Source organism: Coregonus lavaretus (assembly GCF_964263955.1).
Source record: "Coregonus lavaretus genome assembly, chromosome: 3".
Lineage (NCBI taxonomy): Eukaryota > Metazoa > Chordata > Actinopteri > Salmoniformes > Salmonidae > Coregonus > Coregonus lavaretus.
In genome coordinates, this window is record NC_139990.1 from 47,913,855 (window position 1) to 47,926,586 (window position 12,732).

General features: G+C 51.0%; 1 protein-coding gene across 1 annotated transcript in view; it reads right to left on the minus strand.

Moving 5' to 3' along the window:
• The window catches only part of LOC311111981 (calcium-transporting ATPase type 2C member 1-like), a 50,997-nt gene that overhangs the window by 16,303 nt on the left and 21,962 nt on the right, over positions 1-12,732 (minus strand). Inside the window, exons 2-9 of the mRNA XM_084154932.1 lie at positions 9,794-9,898; positions 9,394-9,510; positions 2,118-2,207; positions 1,962-1,997; positions 1,615-1,676; positions 894-1,002; positions 583-732; positions 298-442 (exon numbers count right to left, since the gene is read on the minus strand). Coding sequence (XP_084011058.1) covers positions 298-442; positions 583-732; positions 894-1,002; positions 1,615-1,676; positions 1,962-1,997; positions 2,118-2,207; positions 9,394-9,510; positions 9,794-9,898 — 814 coding nt within the window. The remainder of the gene's footprint in view (positions 1-297; positions 443-582; positions 733-893; positions 1,003-1,614; positions 1,677-1,961; positions 1,998-2,117; positions 2,208-9,393; positions 9,511-9,793; positions 9,899-12,732) is intronic.

Below are 12,732 nucleotides of genomic sequence, written 5' to 3' on the forward strand. Positions count from 1 at the left end.
TCCTACATTCTTTGGGAGAACTCGAGTATACTGAATATATAATATACCTGTATATACAGTATAAACTGTCTTGGAGCATACAGTATAAGTCTATAGAAAATGCCTCTAGGAGAGGTAAACAAGAAAATGCCTTTGGAAACATACCATATATAATACTGTATATGCCATTAAGCAGACTAAGTCACTTTTTATCCAAAGCGACTTAGTCCTGGCGTTGCAAGCGCCATGCTCTACTAACTGAGCCACACATGACCACGAGAACAAGTGCAAGTTCGAGAACAAAAAAATATAAATTACCTATGATTCCAAAGGAATAGAGCGAGAGCTGTTTTCCAAGCAGGTCCATGCTTTTCTGTAAAGGTGTTTTAGGGGCTTCCTCTGCTTGCATCATCTTAAAAACCTCTCCAAATTCAGAATTTTCTCCTGTTCCTATGACGATACCCTATAAAGACAAAAACAAAAAGGTTACACAATGATATAAGACGTTATAATCACAATCTGTAACTTTAATTTCCAGCAAGAAGTTCTGCTCCATCACTTATTGGTAAACTGTTGGGATGGATCATGGTGACATTGTGGTACCTTGGCTTTGCCACATCGCACCAGGGTTCCCATGAAGGACACATTGCTGCGGGAGGTGATGTCATTGTTGGTGGGCTGGTGGGACGTGCACTTGGAGCAGGGAGTGGTCTCTCCTGTCAGACTGGACTCATCCACTGATAGGTCAGTTGCCTGGGAGAGAGAGAGGGGTGAAAGGGTCGCTCACTATGGCCAGCCACAGCTAGTGAAGTCTTTATTACATCTAGGCACCTTCCAGATCTGTGTTTAAGTGGAAGGGTGACGACGACGGTATCTTTTTATAGCTTCTGAACGGGTGTGTGTGTATAATATACCTCAAAGAGTCGTAGATCAGCCGGGACTCTCTCCCCAACAGAGAGACAGACAGTGTCTCCAGGGACCAGCTCCCGAGCCAGCATGCGCTCCAGGTGTCCTTCCCTCACACTAGAGAGAGAGAGGGGGGGGGAGAGATCGAGAGAGAGAGAAACAGAGAGAGCGAGAGAGATATGGATAGAGAGAGAGTGTGTGTGAGCGACAGAGATTGTGTGAGAAGGAGAGCGAGAGAGCGCGAGAAGAGACAGAGAGAGAGGAGAGAGAGACAAAAGAGGGAATTGAAATTTCAAGCCAGGCTGTAATCAGGCAATGACCATCATAATGCTACAGTGTGCAAGCTATCCTACACTATGCTAGTTCCACCACCAGTATCCAAGGGCAACAGCTTGTAACAGCCTGGGGATATGGAAGAGAGTGTGTGTGTGTGTGTGTGTGAGTATTTTGAGGGGAGGGGGGGGACTTGTGTTTGAAGTGCAAATCTGGCCCTCTGGATCATATTTGAAGTGGAAATTACATAAATTTCTCCATGTCCCCTTTTCACTTGTTTCAGGCGGTACCAGTACTTTCTTTATCCCAGGACGTGTGCACTAAGTCTACGGGAGTGACGTTGGTCCTAAGCTGCTTCCACTGTGTTAGAATGTCATTCCATATGTAGATACAATTAGTGATGGGTGAGTAAGAAAAACATAACAGAGCATTGGAGCTGAGAGAGGCAGTTCTCACCAGTGGCATTCTGGAGGCACAAGTTTTCCCAGCTCTTCAAGGGACTTCTCGGAGCGGTATTCCTACAGAGAAACAGAGAGCAGGGCTGAAACAACTCTCTATGAATGTCTTTGATCAGTTTTCATGCCCCTCATAAATGATGGAACAGCCATGCATTTCCAATGTTCTCTCTACGGAGACGAGCCACACACACACACACACAGCCGTCTGTTCTGTTCCACTGTGATCTATTAGGCAACTGGCTTAGTATTCTGAGAATACACCATGACATCTGCAGAGAAACACACTGACTGACTCCCTGTGAAAACTAACACAGTCCACAGTGAAGGCAAATAAAGAGGTCTTACCTGGACAAAGGCAACTGTAACCACTATTATAATGGCCTGTCAAGGAGGGGGGGAGGGGGAGAGAGAGAGAAGGATAATAGGTTAGTGCTTAACTCTCCATTCTCTGTAGTACCCAGTCTAATCCGTTGTCACCGACACATTTCTGGAGCACCTTACCACTGTGATGCTGATGGCATCATCAAACTGGTGCATTAGCACACTGATGACAGCAGAGGCCAGTAGCAACATGATGAGAGGATCCTTAAACTGGAGAGAGAGTGAGAGAGACAGAGAGAGACAGAGAGAAAGCCATCATTGAGCTGTTGCACTGCACGATCAATACCAAATGTTCCACATCTGATGTGATGGGTAGTGACTTGTGTGAGTGAGTGAGACTATATAGAACCGAGCCAGAATAAGGGACTCTGTACAGAGAGAGTCGGAAGCCCATTAATTTGTCATACAGGTCCCGGAAGCACCTGGAACGTTTTCTGTCACACACATACAGTCTACTGTATCTCAATGACACAGTAATACTTTCAGTGACACGGCAAACCTCCAACACAGTAGCTACACAGTCAGAGACATCTGCACTCGGCTCCACAGCCATGACTACATCTCCTCTACATGTGAAACCTTGCTGGCAGACAGAGAGAGAGTAATGGCTGAATGTAGCCTGGTTCCTCTCTGGCAGACAGAGAGAGAGTAATGGCTGAATGTAGCCTGGTTCCTCTCTGGCAGACAGAGAGAGAGTAATGGCTGAATGTAGCCTGGTTCCTCTCTGGCAGACAGAGAGAGAGTAATGGCTGAATGTAGCCTGGTTCCTCTCTGGCAGACAGAGAGAGAGAGTAATGGCTGAATGTAGCCTGGTTCCTCTCTAGGTTTCTTCCTAGGTTCCTGCCGTTCTATGGAGTTTTTCCTAGCCACCGTGCTTCTACATCTGCATTGCTTGCTCTTTGGGGTTTTAGGCTGATTTAGAGTAGAGGGGAGACTCACTAAATCTATAAATCACCTTGCATCATAAATAACTACTCAATATTATTTGTAGATCAGTCAGTCATTTACATTTACATTTACGTCATTTAGCAGACGCTCTTATCCAGAGCGACTTACAAATTGGTGCATTGCTTATAGCCAGTGGGACAACCACTTTACAATGTTTTTTTGTTTTTCTTTCTTTCTTTGGGGTGGGGTAAGGGGGGGGTAGAAGGATTACTTTATCCTATCCCAGGTATTCCTTAAAGAGGTGGGGTTTCAAGTGTCTCCGGAAGGTGGTGAGTGACTCCGCTGTCCTGGCGTCGTGAGGGAGCTTGTTCCACCATTGGGGTGCCAGAGCAACGAACAGTTTTGACTGGGCTGAGTGGGAACTGTGCTTCCGCAGAGGTAGGGGGGCCAGCAGGACAGAGGTGGATGAACGCAATGCCCTCGTTTGGGTGTAGGGACTGATCAGAGCCTGAAGGTACGGAGGTGCCGTTCCCCTCACAGCTCCGTAGGCAAGCACCATGGTCTTGTAGCAGATGCGAGCTTCAACTGGAAGCCAGTGGAGTGTGCGGAGGAGCGGAGTGACGTGAGAGAGCTTGGGAAGGTTGAACACCAGACGGGCTGCGGCATTCTGGATGAGTTGTAGGGGTTTAATGGCACATGCAGGGAGCCCAGCCAACAGCGAGTTGCAGTAATCCAGACGGGAGATGACAAGTGCCTGGATTAGGACCTGTGCCGCTTCCTGTGTAAGGCAGGGTCGTACTCTCCGAATGTTGTAGAGCATGAACCTGCAGGATCGGGTCACCGCCTTGATGTTAGCGGAGAACGACAGGGTGTTGTCCAGGGTCACGCCAAGGCTCTTTGCACTCTGGGAGGAGGACACAACGGAGTTGTCAACCGTGATGGCAAGATCATGGAACGGGCAGTCCTTCCCCGGGAGGAAGAGCAGCTCCGTCTTGCCGAGGTTCAGCTTGAGTATCGGTCACAATTTACCCATTATACATCATGGTTTGATGCTCTCAAACACGGCCACTGACTGCACAGTGGGAGAACAGGCCCAATCTGTCATGTCTGGGCAAGCCACTAATTAGCCAGCCAATGGCCCTGTGTTGCTGTCGCTTCCTTTGACAGGATAATTGAGGTGGCGTGGGGAGCGGACAAAGCACTGAGTCTACAGTAATTAGTGTGTTCAATACTTACATAGCGGTTAGAAATCAGGTACGAGTGACATTAGTGTTTGATTAAAGGCCTCCAGAGTCCTGATTTCCTGGTTACTTCTGACAGGAACAGGAGCCTGCTATAGGCCAATTACCTTCATAAACCTGACATCACACTCTGGGATTTTTGAGGTGCAAATAATCACGCTGTCTCTCCTGTACACACAGTTACCTCTGTAGTCAGTAGGGCTGCCTGTAGTCTACTAGCATATGGAATTCAACTGTTCTATGGTTACTTGTCTGTTTTGCCTTGCACTTCAATTAACACAAGGACATCACAGTCCTTGACTATGTATGCGCTTCCACCCAGGCACCCACTGTTGGCCTTTCAGAGGGATGGATTCAACACCACTATGTACCCACTGTTGGCCTCTCAGAGGGATGGATTCAACACCACTATGTACCCACTGTTGGCCTCTCAGAGGGATGGATTCAACACCACTATGTACCCACTGTTGGCCTCTCAGAGGGATGGATTCAACACCACTATGTACCCATTGTTGGCCTCTCAGAGGGATGGATTCAACACCACTATGTACCCATTGTTGGCCTCTCAGAGGGATGGATTCAACACCACTATGTACCCACTGCTGGCCTCTGAGGGAAGGATTCAACACCAACATGTACCCACTGCTGGTCTCTCTAAGTGATGGATTCAACACCAATATGTACAGTGCTTTTAGAGCGCAGTCTGATAACAGTGATCAATGACTCTTCACGCCACCATTTTATCCTCTGGGATGCTAAAACAGATGAAAATCTGCAGCGGCAACGAGGTGCAGCGACGGGGGAGATTATGATGATGCCAAACTAATGCCTTGTGCTGCTTTCTCACTTTGCTGCTAAAAATACTGGTGAGAAGATTACACACACACACACACACAATATTATTTCTCTCTAATGCTGGAGGGCCTTGTCGGTGCGTGGCAGCCCTGTTTGATGCTACAGGCCGGCTCACTGAGGCATGGATCTGAGCTGATGGTGATGGTGGGATCCTCCAGGAGACAGGGAGAGATGGAGCTGAGCTGATGGTGGGATCCTCCAGGAGACAGGGAGAGATGGAGCTGAGCTGATGGTGGGATCCTCCAGGAGACAGGGAGAGATGGAGCTGAGCTGATGGTGGGATCCTCCAGGAGACAGGGAGAGATGGAGCTGAGCTGATGGTGGGATCCTCCAGGAGACAGGGAGAGATGGAGCTGAGCTGATGGTGGGATCCTCCAGGAGACAGGGAGAGATGGAGCTGAGCTGATGGTGGGATCCTGCAGGAGACTGGGAGAGATGGAGCTGAGCTGATGGTGGGATCCTCCAGGAGACTGGGAGAGATGGAGCTGAGCTGATGGTGGGATCCTCCAGGAGACAGGGAGAGATGGAGCTGAGCTGATGGTGGGATCCTCCAGGAGACAGGGAGAGATGGAGCTGAGCTGATGGTGGGATCCTCCAGGAGACAGGGAGAGTATCACGTCGCTGCTCTGTTCAGTACAGACAACCTGCCTGACTGGCACAGCCCAAACTAGTGACAGATTAATGACCCGAATACTTGTAGCGCTTCACTCAATTTGTGTGTGTGTGTGGCAATGCTGCTTCTGACAGATTTCACGCACACACAAACAAACTAGCTAGTTAGACTGGACCATCTCTGGTAGTTCAGTAACTCAGTAAGGGCGCATCAGGCCTCAAGCCATTACACCAAGGATTAATCTGATCTGACAACACTGAGAGGAGCCAGGGGAGTAGGGGAGTAAGGGAGTAAGGGAGTAGGGAGGGGAATAGGGGAATATGGGAGTAGGGGAATATGGGAGTAGGGGAAATGGGGAGTAGTACTCTCCCAATTCAGACGATAGGGAAGGATGAATACGATAGTGGTGAATGAATACCGTGATTAATATTCTAGATCATTTAAAAAAATCTAATCTTGAGTACTGTCCTGCCTTTCCATGGACGTTGACCCTGTCACCTAGGGGAGTTAGGTTTGGGTCTTAAGCGTTCTGGGACAAATGGCTTTGAGAAAATACCATAAAATATGGAATGGAGAAATTGGAAAATGGTGTTACTGATAGAACAGCCTCTGATCTGGTTCAATCTGGCTAGATCTAAAGTGCCTCTGTAATTATGATTAGTACTTAAAAAAAAAAAAAAAGATTTCCCCCTTGCAATTTCAACAAACCAAACCTCCAAAGTACAGCAATGGCTCATGGCGTAATTACGTATTTTTTGATAAGTTTCCATGGCAACAGGAGGCTGCATCTCATGTCAACCACGTGATGAGTAAGTGGCTGATCTTTCTTCTTTTTTGGCACAACAGCAGGGTATCAAAGGGGGTGAAACAAAGAAAGAAGAGAGAGAGAGAGGGGGGGTGAGAGGGGAGAGAGAGAGTGGGGGGGAAGAGAGTAGGGGCAAGAGAGAGAGTAGGGGCGAGAGAGAGAGAGAGAGACAGGGGAGGAGAGAGAGACAGGGGAGGGAGAGAGAGAGAAAGGGGGGAGAGCGAGAGTGAGCGCGGGGAGAGCGAGAGCGAGCACGGGGAGAGCGAGCGCGGGGAGAGCGAGAGCGAGGAGAGCGAGCGCGGGGAGAGCGAGAGCGAGCGCGGGGAGAGCGAGCGCGGGGAGAGAGAGGAGAGCGAGCGCGGGGAGAGAGAGAAAGGGGGGAAGAGATAGTGCGGGGAGAGCGAGTGCGGGGAGAGAGAGCGAGCGCGGGGAGAGAGAGCGAGCGCGGGGAGAGAGAGAGCGCGGGGAGAGAGAGCGAGAGCGGGGAGAGAGAGAGAGCGAGCGAGCGCGGGGAGAGAGAGAGCGCGGGGAGAGAGAGAGCGCGGAGAGAGAGAGAGCGGGGAGAGAGAGCGAGCGAGCGCGGGGAGAGAAAGCGAGCGAGCGCGGGGAGAGAAAGCGAGCGAGCGCGGGGAGAGAAAGAGAGCGAGCGCGGGGAGAGAGAGAGCGAGCGCGGGGAGAGAGAGAGCGAGCGCGGGGAGAGAGAGAGCGAGCGCGGGGAGAGAGAGAGCGAGCGCGGGGAGAGAGAGAGCGAGCGCGGGGAGAGAGAGAGCGAGCGAGCGCGGGGAGAGAGAGAGCGAGCGAGCGCGGGGAGAGAGAGAGAGAGAGCGAGCGAGCGCGGGGAGAGAGAGAGAGCGAGCGAGCGCGGGGAGAGAGCGAGCGAACGCGGGGAGAGAGAGAGCGAACGCGGGGAGAGAGAGAGCGAGCGCGGGGAGAGAGAGAGCGAGCGCGGGGAGAGAGAGAGCGAGCGCGGGGAGAGAGAGAGAGAGAGCGAGCGAGCGCGGGGAGAGAGAGAGAGAGAGCGAGCGAGCGCGGGGAGAGAGCGAGCGAGCGCGGGGAGAGAGCGAGCGAGCGCGGGGAGAGAGCGAGCGAGCGCGGGGAGAGAGCGAGCGAGCGCGGGGAGAGAGCGAGCGAGCGCGGGGAGAGAGCGAGCGAGCGCGGGGAGAGAGAGAGCGAGCGCGGGGAGAGAGAGAGCGAGCGCGGGGAGAGAGAGAGCGAGCGCGGGGAGAGAGAGAGCGAGCGCGGGGAGAGAGAGAGCGAGCGCGGGGAGAGAGAGAGCGAGCGCGGGGAGAGAGCGAGCGAGCGCGGGGAGAGAGCGAGCGAGCGAGCGCGGGGAGAGAGCGAGCGAGCGCGGGGAGAGAGCGAGCGAGCGCGGGGAGAGAGCGAGCGAGCGCGGGGAGAGAGCGAGCGAGCGCGGGGAGAGAGAGAGCGAGCGCGGGGAGAGAGAGAGCGAGCGCGGGGAGAGAGAGAGCGAGCGCGGGGAGAGAGAGAGCGAGCGCGGGGAGAGAGAGAGCGAGCGCGGGGAGAGAGAGAGCGAGCGCGGGGAGAGAGAGAGCGAGCGCGGGGAGAGAGAGAGCGAGCGCGGGGAGAGAGAGAGCGAGCGCGGGGAGAGAGAGAGCGAGCGCGGGGAGAGAGAGAGAGCGAGCGCGGGGAGAGAGAGAGAGCGAGCGCGGGGAGAGAGAGAGAGCGAGCGCGGAGAGAGAGAGCGAGCGCGGAGAGAGAGAGCGAGCGCGGAGAGAGAGAGCGAGCGCGGGGAGAGAGAGCGAGCGCGGGGAGAGAGAGCGAGCGCGGGGAGAGAGAGCGAGCGCGGGGAGAGAGAGAGCGAGCGCGGGGAGAGAGAGAGCGAGCGCGGGGAGAGAGAGAGCGAGCGCGGGGAGAGAGAGCGAGCGCGGGGAGAGAGAGCGAGCGCGGGGAGAGAGAGCGAGCGCGGGGAGAGAGAGCGAGCGCGGGGAGAGAGAGCACAGGGGGGAGAGAGAGCACAGGGGGGAGAGAGAGCACAGGGGGGAGAGAGAGCGCGGGGGGGAGAGAGCGCGGGGGGGAGAGAGCGCGGGGGGAGAGAGCGCGGGGGGAGAGAGCGCGGGGGGAGAGAGCGCGGGGGGAGAGAGCGCGGGGGGGAGAGAGCGCGGGGGGGAGAGAGCGCGGGGGGGAGAGAGCGCGGGGGGGAGACAGCGCGGGGGGGAGAGAGAGTGAGCGGGGGGAGAGAGAGTGAGCGCGGGGAGAGAGAGAGCGAGCGCGGGGAGAGAGAGAGCGAGCGCGGGGAGAGAGAGCGAGCGCGGGGAGAGAGAGAGCGAGCGCGGGGAGAGAGAGAGCGAGCGCGGGGAGAGAGAGCGCAGGGGGGAGAGAGAGCGCAGGGGGGAGAGAGAGCGCAGGGGGGAGAGAGAGCACAGGGGGGAGAGAGAGCGCGGGGGGAGAGAGAGCGCGGGGGGAGAGAGAGCGCGGGGGGGGGCAGCATCCCTCATTCTCTCCATCTCTCTCTGTGTGACGGACAGAAACGGCCTCTCAGGGTGGCAGCTCTATATTTATCTGACCGCTCATCACTTTGCTTCTGGCCACGGAAGACAGAAACCAGGCAGAGCGGCCCAGATTTTTACTCCTCTCCCTCCCTCCTACCCCAGAGGACACTGGGAGCTTTTGTCCTTGCTGAAGAAGCCAAGAGCGAACCAAGAGCGGGGCGGCGGGAGGACAGCAGGTGATCTGTGATATTTCACATGTACTAAACACTACAGCATGTAGGGAGCTGCTTCTGAAACCTGAAGCCCTACTGCAGCATTGACTTCAGCACTCGCTGGAAATGTCTAGTGGTGGGATGCTGTGCTAGAACTCCAGCATCAAAGCCAGAATGCATCAAGTGTGAGGGTGTTCCCCTTTTTGCTTATTTAGTCTTCATACACATTTACTACAACGCCATAATAATGTTATGAATTTCAGGTTTTGGTAGCTTCCCTTCACTCTCCAGGGAGTTGTAGTTTTTCTGCTTGACGTCTATCCGCCACTCACCTGGGAGATGTACTTCTTCCAGAGAGGCTCCTCCTCATTGATGTCGAACTCATTCCAGCCATGGTAGGCACGGCGACGGGTGACCTCACTGTGGGTCAGGCCGTACTGCAGGTCAGCCTGAGGGAAGGAGCATGGTTACCAACAACAACGGTGTCAGGTGACTAGCGTGTGATCATGAGATGAGGGGCTCACCCTTTAATGTGCTTGAGGGGCGTTATTTGACACCAAGTTCACAGTGATGCTGACTAGGTCTAACTCGTGTCACCTAGCCATCTTAAGATGAATGCACTGACTAAGTCGTCTGGATAAGAGCATTTGTTAAATGACTCAAATGTCTATGCACTAATAGTAATGGAATACAATGTACTAAGTTCTACATTTTTCACTGTGCCATACATACCTGCAGGACACACGTTACTTCGTTCACTGGTAGTTCGCTGGCTTTTTTTGAAGTTAGTACTGGAACCATGGTCTCATCTTCACACTGGGGTTGTCTCTCGGAAAGCTGCAACAAACAGACAGACACACAATAACATAATGAAGATCAATAAATATTCATTATCCTTGTATATAGCCCCGTTATTGTTATTGTTTTTGTCTTACTATTTTTCCTTTAGTTTATTTAGCAAATTTGTCTTACTTTCTAAAAACTCTACTAGTTAAGGGCTGGTAAGTAGCATTTCACTGTAAGGTCTACTACACCTGTTGTATTCTGCGCATGTGAAATTTTTTGGGGGGGATTTGATTTAATGGAATCAAAAATGTAATCCCTTGCATATATAGTGTAGTCCAGACAGCTTGATGCTACAACAACGCCCACAGAGATTAGATGGTACCCCTTCTCATCATGCCATAGCCTTTGCTATACCATAGCTTTAAGATTAAGGCTGCACTTAGCTCCACTATGCTAATGCTAGTTCGGCCATTAGGCCAGATGTCCGCCAGTCAGCCAAACAATATCACTCACACAGAGGTCAGGCATATCAGGACTTAGTCACAAACAACACGCTTCATGGGGGTCGCTTGCTAAGGCTTTTTTGTGATTGTTTTTTTCAAAAGACCAAAAAAGCATGCTGGGGAAAAAAATAGTACTTCATAGCAATGTACAGTTGAAGTCGGAAGTTTACATACACCTTAGCCAAATACATTTAAATTAAGTTTTTCACAATTCCTGACATTTAATCCTAGTAAAAATTCCCAGTCTTAGGTCAGTTAGGATCACCACTTTATTTTAAGAATGTGAAATGTCAGAATAATAGTAGAGAGAATGATTTATTTAAGCTTTTATTACTTTCATCACATTCCCAGTGGGTCAGAAGTTTACATACACTCAATTGGTATTTGGTGGCATTGCTTTTAAATTGTTTAACTTGGGTCAAACGTTTTGGGTAGCCTTCCACAAGCTTCCCACAATAAGTTGGGTGAATTTTGGCCCATTCCTCCAGACAGAGCTGGTGTAACTGAGTCAGGTTTGTAGGCCTCCTTGCTCGCACACGCTTTTTCAGTTCTGCCCACACATTTTCTATAGGATTGAGGTCAGGGCTTTGTGATGGCCACTCCAATACCTCGACTTTGTTGTCCTTAAGCCATTTTGCCACAACTTTGGAAGTATGCTTAGGGTCATTGTCTATTTGGAAGACCCATTTGCGACCAAGCTTTAACTTCCTGACTGATGTCTTGAGATGTTGCTTCAATACAGTGGGGAAAAAAATATTTAGTCAGCCACCAATTGTGCAAGTTCTCCCACTTAAAAAGATGAGAGAGGCCTGTAATTTTCATCATAGGTACACGTCAACTATGACAGACAAATTGAGAGAGAAAAAAATCCAGAAAATCACATTGTAGGATTTTTAATGAATTTATTTGCAAATTATGGTGGAAAATAAGTATTTGGTCACCTACAAACAAGCAAGATTTCTGGCTCTCACAGACCTGTAACTTCTTCTTTAAGAGGCTCCTCTGTCCTCCACTCGTTACCTGTATTAATGGCACCTGTTTGAACTTGTTATCAGTATAAAAGACACCTGTCCACAACCTCAAACAGTCACACTCCAAACTCCACTATGGCCAAGACCAAAGAGCTGTCAAAGGACACCAGAAACAAAATTGTAGACCTGCACCAGGCTGGGAAGACTGAATCTGCAATAGGTAAGCAGCTTGGTTTGATGAAATCAACTGTGGGAGCAATTATTAGGAAATGGAAGACATACAAGACCACTGATAATCTCCCTCGATCTGGGGCTCCACGCAAGATCTCACCCCGTGGGGTCAAAATGATCACAAGAACGGTGAGCAAAAATCCCAGAACCACACGGGGGGACCTAGTGAATGACCTGCAGAGAGCTGGGACCAAAGTAACAAAGCCTACCATCAGTAACACACTACGCCGCCAGGGACTCAAATCCTGCAGTGCCAGACGTGTCCCCCTGCTTAAGCCAGTACATGTCCAGGCCCGTCTGAAGTTTGCTAGAGTGCATTTGGATGATCCAGAAGAGGATTGGGAGAATGTCATATGGTCAGATGGTAAAAACTCAACTCGTCGTGTTTGGAGGACAAAGAATGCTGAGTTGCATCCAAAGAACACCATACCTACTGTGAAGCATGGGGGTGGAAACATCATGCTTTGGGGCTGTTTTTCTGCAAAGGGACCAGGACGACTGATCCGTGTAAAGGAAAGAATGAATGGGGCCATGTATCGTGAGATTTTGAGTGAAAACCTCCTTCCATCAGCAAGGGCATTGAAGATGAAACGTGGCTGGGTCTTTCAGCATGACAATGATCCCAAACACACCGCCCGGGCAATGAAGGAGTGGCTTCGTAAGAAGCATTTCAAGGTCCTGGAGTGGCCTAGCCAGTCTCCAGATCTCAACCCCATAGAAAATCTTTGGAGGGAGTTGAAAGTCTGTGTTGCCCAGCGACAGCCCCAAAACATCACTGCTCTAGAGGAGATCTGCATGGAGGAATGGGCCAAAATACCAGCAACAGTGTGTGAAAACCTTGTGAAGACTTACAGAAAACGTTTGACCTGTGTCATTGCCAACAAAGGGTATATAACAAAGTATTGAGAAACTTTTGTTATTGACCAAATACTTATTTTCCACCATAATTTGCAAATAAATTCATAAAAAAATCCTACAATGTGATTTTCTGGATTTTTTCTTCTCATTTTGTCTGTCATAGTTGACGTGTACCTATGATGAAAATTACAGGCCTCTCTCATCTTTTTAAGTGGGAGAACTTGCACAATTGGTGGCTGACTAAATACTTTTTTCCCCCACTGTATATCCACATAATTTTCCTTCCTCATGATGCCATCTATTTTGTGAAGTGCACCAGTCC